Source organism: Danio rerio, chromosome 6 (genome assembly GCF_049306965.1).
Source record: "Danio rerio strain Tuebingen ecotype United States chromosome 6, GRCz12tu, whole genome shotgun sequence".
Lineage (NCBI taxonomy): Eukaryota > Metazoa > Chordata > Actinopteri > Cypriniformes > Danionidae > Danio > Danio rerio.
Window position 1 is genome coordinate 57,333,865 of NC_133181.1, and position 16,751 is coordinate 57,350,615.

Consider the following 16,751-nt stretch of genomic DNA (forward strand, 5'->3'; position numbering starts at 1 on the left):
GGTGGAGTTTGCATGTTCTCCCTGTGTTCATGTGGGTTTCCTCTGGGTGCTCCGGTTTCCCCCACAGTCCAAACACATGTGCTACAGGTGAATTAAATCAACAAAATTGGCCGTAGTGTATGTGGGTGAATGCTAGAGTTTATGGATGTTTCCCAGTGTTGGGTTGCTGCCGGAAGGGCTTTCACTGCTTAAAACATATGCTGGATAAGTTGGCGGTTCATTCCACTGTGGCGACCCCTGATTAATAAAAGGACTAACCCAAAATGAATGAATGATTGACACATTACATTCAGTTGTGCAGATTTTACTCATTCTTATAAATATCTGTATCAGAAAGACAGTTCAACATAACCTACAAATAAACACTACCAACCGGAAAAAAAAAAACAAATCTTGTAGTTTTCATATCTTGAGCTTAATATCTGCATTTGAGTTTTGTATTTGTGTAATGGCAGATGGACGCTCTGGTTTGGCTGGATTGGGAGAGTCCAGGTGTTTGGTGTTGGTCCCCCCCTCCTCCTCCTCCTCAAACTGTCTGCTCTCCTTTCTTCTCCTCAGAGAAACAGACAAGACAAAACCCAAGCGCTGGTTTGAATTAGCAAGCCAAGCCTCGAGATACAAACCAGACTGGGAGAAAGCACGGCAAACTTACAGACAGCGTCCTGAACACAACCCAGTGTTGGTGAAGGAACTTCTGAGGTTCTGTGAGGATTGTGGTCAGCTTTTCCTTGGAGAATCGAACCTTAAAAACATCTCTAATGATCATGTTGTTCATCCTTGTAGTGCGTTGCTCTGAAATGGCTATGTTTTAGTGCAATACATTTCATACAGGCTAGATTAGATGATGTAAAACGTGTGTGTCCCTTCTCAGTGAACTACAGCCCTTTGTTGCTTCTACACCTAAATGTAAAAATTCAACATTTTATGATAGACGTGTCCCAGATTGCACACTTGTGCACTATTCTACGCCATTTTGTGGTATAAATAGTGTAAGTAGTGCGTTCACACTGAAAACTTTAATTACCCATGCACCTGTGCATTACTAATAGTGCACTTATGGCCCGTTTCCACTGACTGGTACAGTACAGTATGGCTTGCGTTTCCACTACCCAAGAGTACCATTTGGTGAGCGTGGTGTATGACAGAAAGTTTCAGTTGACATTTCCCCCACAGTCCAAGCACATGCACTATGGTTGAATTAAATAAGCTAAATTGGGCATAATATGTGTGAATGCAAGAGTGTATGGGTTAGAGCTGCACAATTAATCGTAAAAGATCGCGATCTCAATTTGACTCCCTAGACCAGGGGTCTCAAACTCGCGGCCCGTGGGCCATTTGCGGCCCTCAGTGCAATATTTTGTGGCCCGCGCCGACCACTGTACACTGACAGAATCGGCGGAGCGGGGAGAGAGAGCGCTCCCCGCTCCGCTGCTTCTATCCGTACACAGCGGTCACTGGCATTCCCCGCCCGCCGTGTAAACAAAGGGGCGGGGATGCCGGTGACGTCACCACGCACCCCGCCCCTTTGTTAGACGCTGTGACGGGCGGGAAGTGTTAGGAGGGAACTCGCGCCGGCCAGAACCAAGGTAAGCTGTTCCCGCCCCTGCCTGCCACTTAGCTACCTATCTGCAGCCTGCCACCTACCTAGCTACAGCCTGCATCTTATATATATTATAGGTAGATACAGACTGGTACAGACTGATGTGACTGGAGTGGGGGTGTTTTATTTATACATATAAACGCCTTTTTTTAGGTAAGGGAATGGAAGTTTTGAGTGAGTTCCCCCACTTTTTCCCCCACTTGAAGCACTGTCAAGTCTCTGGCAGCAAGGAGTTGGCAAAAGATGCCATGTTCAGAAGAACTGTTCATAATCTTCACTCAATGTTCTATTAATGTTCAGGACACTTCATGTTCAGAAGAAATAATTAAAACTGTTAATAATGACATTTGAGGACTTTTTTTTTTGTGAAATCCCTTATGCGGCCCAGCCTCACCCAGACTTTGCCTGCTGCGGTCCCCAGGTAAATTGAGTTTGAGACCCCTGCCCTAGACGATCTTAATTCAGCATTTCTGTCAGTCATATTTTCAAGTTCAGGAGTGAATCAATGGTGGTCGCACAAGTATTCACATTGTTTTACATGCGTTGTTCAGCAACGTGGACACCTCCAAATGGTGTTGAAAGAGTCACATACTGTATAAGATATAATTCACCCCAAAAATGTCATTTCTGTCTTCATGTAATGTATTTGCGACCACAAAATCACACGTGACGTGAGCTGACCGTCAGCTGTTACCACTGAGTGGGCGGGCGAGCGCGTGCCTCTGAATGAAGTCTACTTTTGTGAACAGAACCTGCATAGGCTGTGATTAACAGGTTATAAATTTGTAAATAACATTCAGTTTGTGGCACAGAGTGATCGTTTGGGAGCCGCGCGGGTAGTGAACCGCTCTTAGCAGTGAAAATGAAACCGAAAGCTCACACAGTGTTGCCAGATGTAGCAGACTGATTCCAGCCCAAAAAGTATCCAAAACCCGCCGAAATGCACAAATACCCAGCCAGTCTTCTGTATTCACGAAAATCACGTCAGTGACAGATTTTCAGCAGAAAATGACAGATTGTAAGCATATATCTCAAACACAATAATTCAACATCAGAATTATTATCAGCATTAATGACCAGGACAAATCTAAAGTCTGTTCAAGTCCACCATTAAAAGTCTATAAAATATAGCATTTTATCCAACAGTACAGCTACACAAAGCCTATTGCAGTTTTACCACATGTTTGAGAAAAACAATAATAATAGCCCACTCATATTAACCTTTATTTTACATCTACAAAATTGTGAAAAAATCATGATCTTTATTTTAGGCAAAAAAATCGCGATTCTCATTGTAGCCAGAATCGTGCAGCTCTAGTATGGGTGTATGGCTGTTGGGTTGATTGTCTATGTAAAGATCTCCTATGCGAAATAGCCCTTTTCTTTTCCATGCTGTAAAAGTACTGGCAATCAGGGAAGGTTTAAATGAAGGATTGTGTGAACATTAAGTAAACTTAATCGAGTTGTGTTTGGGCAACATGAAGAAATTGTGTGGAACTCAGCATATTTCAAAGTGTGTGAGTGAAAGTGAACATTTAGGAAGTTGCCTGTAGAGCTGTTGACCGTAGACAACAAGGCTGTGTGCTAAATCTTGTAACCAAGCCTTCTGAGTGTCTTTAGTGTTACATCACCAGGGCTTGATCCTCTCTCCAGTAAATCTAAACATATTTACTGACTCACTATGAAGTCAGAAGGATGCTTCACTGCGCTGTGATTATGCATGCCGGAGCCGGCTGATAAGACAGTACTGGAATATTGACATTGTTGATAGCACATTGTTGGCATTTTCTGAAAGCTTATGCATGATATCTGGTGTATATGTCTTCTTGTTGAGGGATTCCCTTGACACCGTGTGTCCTCATGATGGTATCCTTGGTTCTGTTTTTTTGTGGTTCCCGATCATGGCATTCTTGCAGATTTAGTGGATTATTTCATATACAGTTTAAATCAAAATTATTCACTCTTCTATGAAATTGTAATGGTTTTAAAAAAATATTTCCCAATTGATGCTTAACAGAAAGATTTTTTTTTAAAAAACATATAATAATTAATTACATATAATATATAATTACATATAATAATGTATAATAATATAATACTTTTAACAATGAATTTCTAGCAGCTATTTTTTAATTCTTGTATCTTTGCCATGATGACAATACAGAATATTTTTCTACCTATTTTGCAAGATAATAGTATTCATCTTTAAAGACTCAACTGGGTTATTATGATAACTAGGCAAGTCATTGGATAACAGTTGTTTGTTCTGTACCTATTACAAATGTATGCACTACCTGACAAAAGTCTTATCGATTTCAGTTGTAAGAGCAACAAATAACGAGACTTCTAGTTGATCATTTGGAAAAGTGGCAGAAGGTCAATTTTTCTGCTGAATCATCTGTTGAGCTGCATCCCAATCATCACAAATACTGCAGAAGACCTACTGGAACCCGCATGGACACAACATTCTTACAGAAATCAGTCAAGTTTGGTGAAGGAAAAATCTTGGTTTGGGGTTTCATTCAGTATGGGGGTGTGTGAGGGATCTGTAGAGTGGATGGCAACATCAACAGCCTGAGGTATCAAGACATTTGTGCTGCCCATTACATTACAAACCACAGGAGAGGGCACATTCTTCAGCAGGATAGCGCTCCTCCTCATACTTAAGCCTCCATATGGAGGTGTCCAGGATTGGCCAGCCCAGTCACGAGAACATTATTAAGCATGTCTAGTGTAAGATGGACGAAGCATTGAAAATAATTCCGAAAATCTTGATGGACTTTTTTTTTTTTTTTTTCTCCATTCCAGATGACTATTAATAAGTGATTTGAGTCATTGCAGAGCTGTATGGATGCAGTCCTCCGAGCTCATGGGAGTCAGACACAATATTTATTTTTTATTTACTGCAGCATGACTTTATATTCTATACTGGACAATATTACTGTTAAATGACAAGAATTTTGTCTAAGCAAAGTCAGACCTTACTGTCCTAGTTAAATAATTCAAAATCAAAGCATGATCAAATTTTTTTTTTTTTTTTTATAAAAGAAGCGTAATCTAGAGGCCTTTGCCTTTCATATAAATGATCAACTAAAAGTCAAGTTATTATTTATTGTTCCTAAAACTTGGATAAGCGACAAGACTTTTGTCAGGCAATGTATATTTCTAGGAGGCTAATAATATTTAATTTGTTTAATAAATTAAACTGTAAAAATAAAAAGAAATATGACTTTCCCCCAAAAGAAAAAAAATATTATGGGAAATACTATGCAAACTGCTACAAATAAAACTATACTCCAATTTAACATCACTCGGGAAACATCGAAAAAGAAAATAAAAAATTCACAGGAGGGCTCATAATTTTGACTTGTTTGTGACTTGATTTGATGCTCATTTGACTGATTGAGCAATTAATTTCCACCAGCCTCAGATGTTGTGCCAATAACACGGAGTTCCACTAAGTGGATTTATTAATAAATCAAGTTGTAAACGAATCCCAGGATGTGGTTGACACTCTTAGCTCTGGCCAGCTCCAGGACAGCGCGTGTCAGCCGCATGGAGAGTCTGCTCTTTCGTCTGACTGTAAACACCTTATCCATTTACATGCAGTCATCTGCCTAAAGTCTGCCACTGAAGAAGCCCACTCACGAGGAGGATGACGTCAAGCCTCATAATACCACCGCTGACTTTAGGTCTCGGGAACGTCATCTGGACAAGGCCTAAACAGCCTGAGTGTAATGTGAAGTGCAGAGCCCACACTGCTTTTTATTTTCCCTTGCAAATATTGATGGGTGGAAATAAGCGAGTTGCTCCGGAACCACTTTTATGAGTTGTTATTCTTTGAAGGAAAAGTCATTCCTCTAGCAGGAAATGCCTCCAGGAGTGTTAAATTGTATTTGAGACATCTCTCAATATCAACGTTTTATTTTTTTTTGCTTGTGTTGGCAAATATATTGCAGAACTGCATCAATTGTGGGCCATTAAGTGTATGACTAATTTAGTAGACTGAAGTGAATATTTTTTTTCTTTTTTTCTTAATTTTTTTCGTTTTTTGGTCATTGGAAAAGGTAGTTTTTTATTATTTATGAGGACTCTCTATGAGGGTTGTGTGATGTTGACCAATTTGACATCGTACGATGTCTAATATGAAACATTGCGATGGACGACGACATCGTCGTCATTGGCGGTGGTGAATTAATAATGAATAATTAACTAATTCATAACGAACTAATTATTTGTAGCTTACCGTTTCAACTACCTGACCCGCATGGTCTTTGTTTTACCCACAACCAAATCATAAATGAATAAAGATAAGTTACACACATAATTACCACCTGTCGATCACTTTTTTCGCAGGACTCGTGAATAGGCAGAGTGATTTGTGTCATTATAATGGCGTCGACAAACTTGGTTGGTAAAAAAGGTGCACAAACAACAGGAACCAGCCAACAGTGTCTAAGATTTTCGCTAAAATTACCAAGTACAAGTGTGAAAGCGAAAGATTGAACCAGTCTACTGACCCGCTGACTGCATGCACCCGCTGTTTCGAGTTTGTGTATGTGCCTGTTTGTATGTGGTCACGTGATGTGCATTTTCAGCGGTAGTGTGGAAGGTTAGAAATGCTAGGAAATGCTTTTGTTTTAAAATGCCATTTAAATACTAAGACCTATTAGTGTAAAAATGGCCCGAGTGTACTCTCTATAGGTATAATGTATTTTATACTGTAAAAAACGCTTTCCTTACCCCTACACCCAACCCTTTCCTTTGGCAAAAAAAATACTCCTCCAGTAAAAATGTTGGCAGGGAAAGTAAAAACCTGAACCACTGGCCCGATCAGGCCAGTAGAAAAAATCCTTAGCATTGATCTCCGGCACTGGAAACCCAGTGCAAAAAACCAAGATCCCCCACCCACCTCACTACACACCAACCCAAAATACTATATAGTGTAAGGGTTAGGGATGCACCGATCCCAGTATTGGGTCGATACTTGGTTAAAGTACTCGTATCAGTCATGGATGCATGTCAGCGCAAGAATAACTCATCATTAAGTGTCCATGCTTAATCGTTAACGGATAAGGTCTATGGATTTGCAGGGTTATCAACAATGTGTGTATATTTTTGACTTGGAACAGCCCTCTGTTAAAGATTTTTGTGTTCATCCTTGCTACAGGCAAAAAAAAATCATCAAATAAACTTAATCGAAACCAAATCTATGAAGTATTGGTACTCGGTATCAGCAAGTACACAAATTAATATACTCAAGGCAAGGCAAGTTTATTTATATAGCACATTTCATACACAGTGGAAATTCAAAGTGCTTTACATAAACAAGAATAAAAGAAACAAGTAAAATAAAAATAAAAACATAATTAAAATGCGTAAAAACAAAACAAAACATAAAAACAGGTAAAATGTGATATAAAAGAATGAAGAAGAAGAGAAAAACATGATAGTGCAATCTGTCGGACGCAGCACAGTGCTCATTCAGTAAAGGCACAGCTAAACAGATGTGTTTTCAGTCTTGATTTGAATGTGCCTAATGTTGGAGCACATCGATACTCAAACTCGTATCGGTTTGGAAAAAAGTGGTATCTGTGAATCCCTAGTTAGTGTGCCTCACACAGGTGAGTGGCCTTTACAAACACCCTGTAGAAACCCTTTCTCGCTCTCTCCCTCTCACTAAAAAAGTCTTGCACTCTTACTCCAGCACTAAATCCTCTTAGCAGAAACAAGCTACTTTGTAAAACTAGCACTTATGTGTATTGCCTCTGCTTGTCGAATTGCTGAATGCCTCCTCAGTTTTGTCGCTTTGTACAAAAGCATCTGCTAAATGAATAAATGTAAATTCATTTTAACAGTTTTAAATTATGAGGACACAAGGCATGTCCTCATAAACCACCTCAACATTGTAATACCTAGGCCATACCAATGCCATTAAAGAAGTTTGTGTCCTCATAACCCACATAAACAAGCTCACACACAAGACATCTGTACTAGGGTTACTGGAATTACTGGATACTGGAATTCGGTACCAATCAATACTGAAGTTTTTAAAAATGTCCATTTCCCGCTAACATTTGAACGCTCAACAGAAATGACTGTGATTGGCCGTGAAGCTCATCAGTTCACTGAACTCACCGCTGTTTACTGAGTGTAACCACAGGTACAGGAACACTGGAGTGTTTCAAAGTCACGTTGCTCAAATGTTAGCGGGAAATGGACGTTTTTAAAATTTCAGTATTGATTAAAACCGTATTCCAGTATCACGCAACCCTAATCTGTACCTAATGTCATGGTTAAAATGAAAATTGAACTGATTTTAAACTATTTCTGATGCCACCAGGCCTTTTCTCATCTCCACTTCTCAGCTTCTTGGCTTCGGTTGGTTGATTTATGACCCATTTGAATGGCAGAAATGCCGCCTGGCTGGTTTCATAGTTGTTACAGCTTCAAGATATTTTCCACCTGTGAAATAAATTTCCACCTGTGCTTCAACAGGAACAGAGTCTTGCAAAAATCCCCTGTGCCCCGAGGATGAGTCCAAGTGTCATACACTTACCCGACCCACCTTTTTCTCTGCTCAACAACATGTTATTCCTGTTCAAAGCCCGTAGTATACTACTTTTTGTACAAGTATAATTTTTTGAGGCATACTCCAGTGTAGACATGCAGTCAAATTCATAGAGTATACTTAATTAGACTCTTATGCATGCACAAGTTATGGCTGACTTATATTTGACGGATCCACAAGTTCACCTGGCAGCATGCAAACAAATATAATGTCATCTTGGCTTTGGTTGAAGTTCAGTTTGAATGTGCTTTAACACGTGACTTCGAATTCTATGGAATTCAGAAAGAGAAAAAGCCTGAAATATTTAGTATGCTTTTTTTTCATACATATCAATCTAAATATTCATCACACACAAAAACCTGTTGTTATTACAGCTTAGTCAGTTTTCTGATAATACCGTATAAAGAAAGCTTTAGGAATTATCTTAACAGCAAAAACTGCATAAGGGATGTGATTCTTCCGTGTAAATACAGATTTATCGCACACGATAATCTGCTCCATAGAACTTCATATAAAAGCCAGAAACCTTTTTGCATAGGCCTGTCTAAAGGGTTAATGCTGCCAAATTATGATCAACAGTAAAAATGACACATTTTACCTCTTCCTAACAGAAAAAACCACCAACAATTAAGAGTGCATGATTATATGGTGTCAAGACTTTGCAATCAAAAAATGTGAATACAATGGAAGTCAATGGGTCAAATACAGCCCCAACATAACAAAAGGGTAGTCAATTTGAACAATACACAAGGCTTAATCACACCACTTCTGCAAACAATCAGTTTTTCTTTGAGTTCAAATACAACAAATAAAAATGATTAAAAATAGACCTCAAGTGTGACTAAAATGCATTGGTGGAAATGGCAGCTAAGAGTAGAGTCTGGGAAGGAATTGGAGCTGGGAGGTCAGAATATGGGACACGTGTTATTCTTCGCCTCCTGCAGGGACTGTTGGTGGCAGGTGTGAGTGTCTGTTTGGTAGGATGGGATGATCTTCAGCTGCCGGTTGTTGGCAGAAACAGCAAAGCTCTTTGTTTCTCTGTCCCTGCCTCTCTTTTTCCGGCCATTCACCGACTCTGTGGACGCATGCTCCAGGCTGTTGCCCTCATCAAATCAAGTTGTGTGGGGCAGATGTCACAGGCGCAGAGGAATGTGCGGAATGCGGAGGCTCAGAGAGAGAGAGAGGAAGAGAGAGAGAGAGTGTGTGTGTATGTATGTGAGAACGGGAGAGAGAGGGTGTGTCTGGTGAAGGGAGTGCAGACTCAACTCAAATCAGTGCAGTGGTCTCTGTTGGGGAAACATTTTTACGCTATTTTATATATATATATATATATATATATATATATATATATATATATATATATATATATATATATATATATATATATATATATATATATACACTCCAATTAATGTAAGTGCTGTTGACTTGACATTTTCACAGGATGTGTCCAAATATGCATAGTAAACAAAACTAATTAGTTTACAAATGAGGTTCTGTGTAATAAATTAAAATGGCGCATGGAAAAATATTAAATACATGAAGATAGGGAGGTGTAGTTCGGCAGTGAAAGCCTAGACAGCTGCTGAAATCTGTCATTTTTCAGCAAGCCTCTGCCCATCCTATTAGCTGAATAAATATTAGCTGCTTCAGTCCAACCAGGGACGGATTTAACCAATAAACGAGGTAAGCGGCCGCTTAGAGCACCAGAAAATCTGGGGCCCCCAATAAATATAAAAAAACTAGAAGTAATAATTATACATATAAACTATATAACATTGTTTTCTATCATATTTTGTATGGTGAGAGTTAAACAAATAACATTTTAATGTAAATAAATATTATTTAATATACAATCAAATATAATAATATTATAATAATGTAATGTTATGTAATAATAATAATACAAAATAAAATATCCATCATGGAGCAGTCCAGCAGTCAAATATATAAAATAAAAATCTAAAATAATATAAATATATAAATTCAATATAAAAACATTTAAAGAAAACTAATCATTTAAAATGTAGAGATTACATTCAGATAAAATGTTGAAAAAAAAAAAACAATATAAATAAATATTAAATAAAAATAGAAAGGGTGCATTTCAGGACTTGGGCCCTATGGCCGGAAATGCTTGGGGCCAACACCCACATTGGAGCATCCACATTAGCAGGAGGTTGAAGAGGAGACCAGAGTGGACATTTCAGCAGGACAATGATCCAAAACACAGCCAAGGAAAGTCTCAAATGCTTTCAGAGAAAGAAAATCAAGCTGTAGAATGGCCTAGCCAATCACCAACTCGAATCCTAGAGAGTATGCAAAATAAAGCTCAGATTTCATAGACAAGACCCACAGAACCATCAAGATTTTTACACTGTGTTACAGCCTGTGAAAGAAATCACACATTTTCCATATACATGTCTATAGTTGACGTCAAGCATATAGATTCACTTTGCTTATTGATTTTTGATTTTATTGATTTGTATTTATCTTTTTAAAAAAAATCAACCTAAACAAAATATAAACTTAGCACAAAATGACAGTATAATATCATTCTTTAAGACACACATTATTAAACACCTTTTAATAATGCTGTAATTTTGTATTATTAAATGTCTCGTATTTCATATTTATTTAATATATGTTTAGTGGTGCATTAAGTAATGTGTTGTCAATTTTTTCAAATTCACTGGCAATGCTTTTATTCCCTGATGACTGATTTTAGAGTTTAAATGTGGTACTCTTTGAGGCCTATAATTTTTTCCACAATTTGAAGGCAAATGTAATATAAAGCTAGAAGCTTTACTTCATTAATTTTCTGTTTGTGGTTTCAGTGTTTTGAAAGTATCGTTGACAGATGTTTGCTGCTCTTTCATTGCTTTTGTCGCCACCTTTTGGTCACTTTGAAACTTACAGAAAATGTCTTCTTTCCAGGTCGCAATGAGCTTATTGCCAGATATATCAAGCTGAGGACAGGCAAAACCCGCACAAGAAAACAGGTATTTCATGTCCATGCACTTCATATACTATCAATTGTGTTACATTTTAGTTTGCATAACAGTTTAAGGAGTGTAATTAGTTGTAGGTGAATTTGTTTCTTTAAAGTGCCCCTATTGTGCTTTTTTGAATATTGTTTGTGAATGTATAGGGGTCTGCTTTATTCAGATTTACATGCACACTGCTAAAAAATCTTATAGGAAATAGGTTTCGTCTTATTTCTAGTCCAAATAAGTCACAATTCTTAATAAAAGAATCATTTTCTAGGCAATTAAAAATGTGTTTAAAAATGAAGCAAGTTTTTTTTTTCTTAAAACAGTCTAAATAATTTGAGGTGAGGCAAGTCAGGTAAGCAAACATTTTTAGATTATTTGTTTGCCTCAGTGGTACATTATTTAGCTCTTTCTAAATGACATACCCTCATTCACTATTCCCTACAATAGCCCACCAATGTAGTTCACTTAAGTGAGTGAATAAAAGTGAGTGAGTGAATTGGAGCACTGAGTGCACTGAAGGAATGCTGTTTTGTATGCTGATTGATAAATCCGCATTACATAGACATCGATCTTTGTCACATGTACAAATGTTAATGTAATAATTTATTTAGAAACTTCCAGCAACTCAATTTATTCAGTACGCATATTCTCAAAGTGCATTGTGGGTATTTTCTTACTGTTGCTTGAGCTCATTAATTGATTAAGTACACTTCAGAACATCTACTACACTGCAAATAAATGCTTTTCTCACTGTGTTTTTTTGTCATTTCTAGTCCAGATATGGAAATATTCTTAAATCGGGCACTAAAATAAAAAATCTTAAAGCAAATAAAATCATGTTTTCATACAATTAGGGCCTGCTCACACTATGCTATCCGAACCGTTTCCCGCATCGTTTGGGAAGTTTGTGCGCGCTGAATCGGGCTCACTTGGCTCACTCTTCCCAGTTGGAAGAGGTGTGCTCGGTTCACTTGGGCGTTTCACCGCATATCAAACGACTTAAACGATATAACTGAAGAAATCTCCAATATGCTGAGCGAGAGCGCTTACTGAACAGTGCATCGTTGACGTAATTGTGCCCAGGCCCGAATGTAATGTGAGTGCGGGCTGTCGGGGGAGACGGGAGGGGGACATGCATGCTTTGGCCCGGTTCAAGGCAACTGTACATAGTGTGAACATAGTCATAACTAATGTCGAGTTCAGACTGCATGAATTTGACTCGCCGACAGGTTTTAAGAAATCGCTGACAAATGCCTGCGATTACAGGCTAATGTGGGTCGCCACAGTGGAATGAATCACCAATTTATTTGGCTTATGTTTTATGAAGCGGATGCCCTTCCAGCTGCAACCCATCTCTGGAAAACATCCACAGCATTCATTTTTTATGATCCTGATTTTTAGGAATAAAAAATTAAAAACTAATTTTCACTGTCTATAATCAATAATAGGGATGTAACGGTATCAGAATTTCACGGTACGGTAATACCTCGGTATGAATGTCACGGTACGGTATTTATTGAATCATTTACAGGAAAAAACAAAACTTATGAAAATACTCCAAAAAAGTGCCAGAAGTGTCAATGACATACAAATTAGCCATCTATCTTTAAGCTTTGAAACAGGAACTTCAATTTTAATAACAAAAAATTATTAAACCATGTAAAAAAAATAAAGTTTCAATTTAGTATTGTTGAAAACTCATCACATTCAACATTTAATCACTCACTCACTTAGATAGAGATGGGTTTAAAGGAAAATTATCATATAAATATAATCTGGTAAAAGCTGGTATCTCTGGGCATTTACAATGTCCCCTGCAACAGAAAAAAAACCCTCTCATTTGGGACTGAGGTTTCTGGGACAAGAGAGATATGACTTGGCCCAGGTTGACAGCAGTGGGTAACGTTGTGCATTGTCTTTCCCCCACTTGAGAGGACAAACCATGAGTAAGATAGAGGTCTCATGTCTGCATCAATCTGAACAGTGTGCTGACAACACCGCTATTCAGTACGTGCGCGACAACACAGCTGATAAGAACTCGTGCGACAACACAGCTGATAAGAACTCGCGCGACAACACAGCTGATAAGAACTCGCGCGACAACACAGCTGATAAGAACTCGCGCGACAACACAGCTTATAAGAACTCGCGCGACAACACAGCTGATAAGAACTCGCGCGACAACACAGCTGATAAGAACTCGCGCGACAACACAGCTGATAAGAACTCGCGCGACAACACAGCTGATAAGAACTCGCGCGACAACACAGCTGATAAGAACTCGCGCGACAACACAGCTGATAAGAACTCGCGCGACAACACCGCTATTCAGTACGCGTGCGACAACACCGCTATTCAGTACGCGCGTGACAACACCACTATTCAGTACGCGCGCGAAAACCCGGCTATTCAGTACGCGCACGACAACACCGCTACTCAGTACACGCGCGACAACACCGCTACTCAGTACGCGCGCGACAACACCGCTACTCAGTACGCGCGCGACAACACCGCTACTCAGTACGCGCGCGACAACACCGCTACTCAGTACGCGCGCGACAACACCGCTACTCAGTACGCGCGCGACAACACCGCTACTCAGTACGCGCGCGACAACACCGCTACTCAGTACGCGCGCGACAACACCGCTACTCAGTACTCGCGCGACAACACCGCTACTCAGTACGCGCGCGACAACACCGCTACTCAGTACGCGCGCGACAACACCGCTACTCAGTACGCGCGCGACAACACCGCTACTCAGTACGCGCGCGACAACACCGCTACTCAGTACGCGCGCGACAACACCGCTACTCAGTACGCGCGCGACAACACCGCTACTCAGTACGCGCGCGACAACACCGCTACTCAGTACGCGCGCGACAACACCGCTACTCAGTACGCGCGCGACAACACCGCTACTCAGTACGCGCGCGACAACACCGCTACTCAGTACGCGCGCGACAACACCGCTACTCAGTACGCGCGCGACAACACCGCTACTCAGTACGCGCGCGACAACACCGCTACTCAGTACGCGCGCGACAACACCGCTACTCAGTACGCGCGCGACAACACCGCTACTCAGTACGCGCGCGACAACACCGCTACTCAGTACGCGCGCGACAACACCGCTACTCAGTACGCGCGCGACAACACCGCTACTCAGTACGCGCGCGACAACACCGCTGATAAGAACGCGCGCGACAACACCGCTGATAAGAACGCGCGCGACAACACCGCTGATAAGAACGCGCGCGACAACACCGCTGATAAGAACGCGCGCGACAACACCGCTGATAAGAACGCGCGCGACAACACCGCTGATAAGAACGCGCGCGACAACACCGCTGATAAGAACGCGCGCGACAACACAGCTGATAAGAACGCGCGCGACAACACAGCTGATAAGAACGCGCGCGACAACACAGCTGATAAGAACGCGCGCGACAACACAGCTGATAAGAACGCGCGCGACAACACAGCTGATAAGAACGCGCGCGACAACACAGCTGATAAGAACGCGCGCGACAACACAGCTGATAAGAACGCGCGCGACAACACAGCTGATAAGAACGCGCGCGACAACACAGCTGATAAGAACGCGCGCGACAACACAGCTGATAAGAACGCGCGCGACAACACAGCTGATAAGAACGCGCGCGACAACACAGCTGATAAGAACGCGCGCGACAACACAGCTGATAAGAACGCGCGCGACAACACAGCTGATAAGAACGCGCGCGACAACACAGCTGATAAGAACGCGCGCGACAACACAGCTGATAAGAACGCGCGCGACAACACAGCTGATAAGAACGCGCGCGACAACACAGCTGATAAGAACGCGCGCGACAACACAGCTGATAAGAACGCGCGCGACAACACAGCTGATAAGAACTCGCGCGACAACACAGCTGATAAGAACTCGCGCGACAACACCGCTATTCAGTACGTGCGCGGCGACAACACCCGCTTTAGAGTTTTTCAGCTCTTTTTCATCCCCGCTTCTAGCAGCACTCCAATTCCGCATTACTGGATCTGTAGCGACAACAGACCGCAAGGGATGATGGTCAAGCATGGGCTGATGGGAATTGTAGTTTTCGCTACCTCCCGTTCGCTTCATTCGCCTGAGCAAATTTTCTCAGAAGACCTATAGTTTTACCGAGTCATGCGACTTCGGTAATATCGAAAAAAATTTATATTGCGGTATGACGGTATTTACAATACCGTTACATCCCTAATCAATAATAATAACTCCTGTAAAGTAATCCCACAACTATGGATGGGTACGATAAGTTTTTATCGGTATTACTACTTTTATCGATAAATGCTTATCGGTTCAGTTCTCTTATCAGTACTTTTTTGTAGTGGTTTTTATGAAAAAAAACAACAACAAATTGAACAAAATTAACAACACTTTATGTTATAAGTACATTTTTAAATGTAAAATAAAACAAAATCAATAATTGTAAAATAAATTTTAAAAAAAATTTCCTGTAAGGACACACTAATTTATACTCATACTCTACAGACAATTTAGCCCACCTAATTCACCCATACCGCATGTCTTTGGACTGTGGAGGAAACCCAGAGGAAACTTATGCGAATGCGGGAAGAACATGCAAACTCCACACAGAAACACCAACTAACCCAGCCGAGGCTCGAACCAGCGACCTTCTTGCTGTGCGTTGACAGCACTACCTACTGCGCCACCGCGTCGCCATGATTATAATTATGTATGATTAAAATATATTGTCTAGAACATTCTTCTTGATTTTATTCATTTATTTATTTAATTTTTTAAAATCTCTGGACTAGAAACAAGACTAAAGCTCAAAGTAAGAAAAGCAGTTTGCATTGTATGGTTTCAGACACCACTATAAATGCCTCCTCCCTTAAAGAGTGGATTATTTAAGGGTATAGGGGGCACAATTTAGTTACAGAACAAATTTTCAAATGAATCAGGTGAAAAATGTCAGACTCCTTGAGGAATGAGGTGATTTTTACACGTCTATTATACAACATTGTATATATACTGGACATTGTATGCATTACTATTGTAGGAGACCTCTAAATGAAAATGTTTAAAGAGCACAATAGAGGCCCTTTAAGTGTGTTGTGATGTGTGCATGTGTGTTTTTGTTAAGCTGTCTCGACATTCTTCAGGTATCTAGTCACATACAGGTGTTAGCACGGAAGAAAGTCCGAGAGTATCAAGCAAGTATAAAGGTAGGTCGCAAACGCAGCATCTTTTCCCTCTTTGGTTACAGCTTCTCTCTCTCTTTTTTCCTCCTCTTCTTCCTCCTCTTTCTTTTCCTCCTCTTTTGGCTTTTCTGTTCTGCAGGTTTCTAGCCACTTGCAGGTTCTTGCCCGGAGAAAATCTCGTGAGATTCAGTCAAAGCTGAAGGTATGCGCTTTCCTGCGGGTGGGACGGGGCTTGACGGCATTTTGCCTTTCCACAAACCAGTGAGAGATCACGATAAGTTCCAGTTATCTATTGGCTGAATCAAATCCTGATGAATGAGCGCTTGCATTCGTAAACTAATGACGGAAAGGAGGCGTACAGTAGCGTAGTGCTTTG

At 40.5% G+C, this 16,751-nt stretch overlaps 1 protein-coding gene across 9 annotated transcripts in view; it reads left to right on the plus strand.

Annotated features, from left to right (window-relative positions):
* The window catches only part of tead3b (TEA domain family member 3 b), a 97,826-nt gene that overhangs the window by 52,691 nt on the left and 28,384 nt on the right, over positions 1 to 16,751 (plus strand). For 3 of the 9 annotated variants that reach the window (XM_005166141.5, XM_005166143.5, XM_005166146.5), the window contains exons 4-5: positions 11,109 to 11,173; positions 16,337 to 16,399. In XM_005166141.5, coding sequence (XP_005166198.1) covers positions 11,109 to 11,173; positions 16,337 to 16,399 — 128 coding nt within the window. 9 annotated transcript variants of the gene reach the window in all.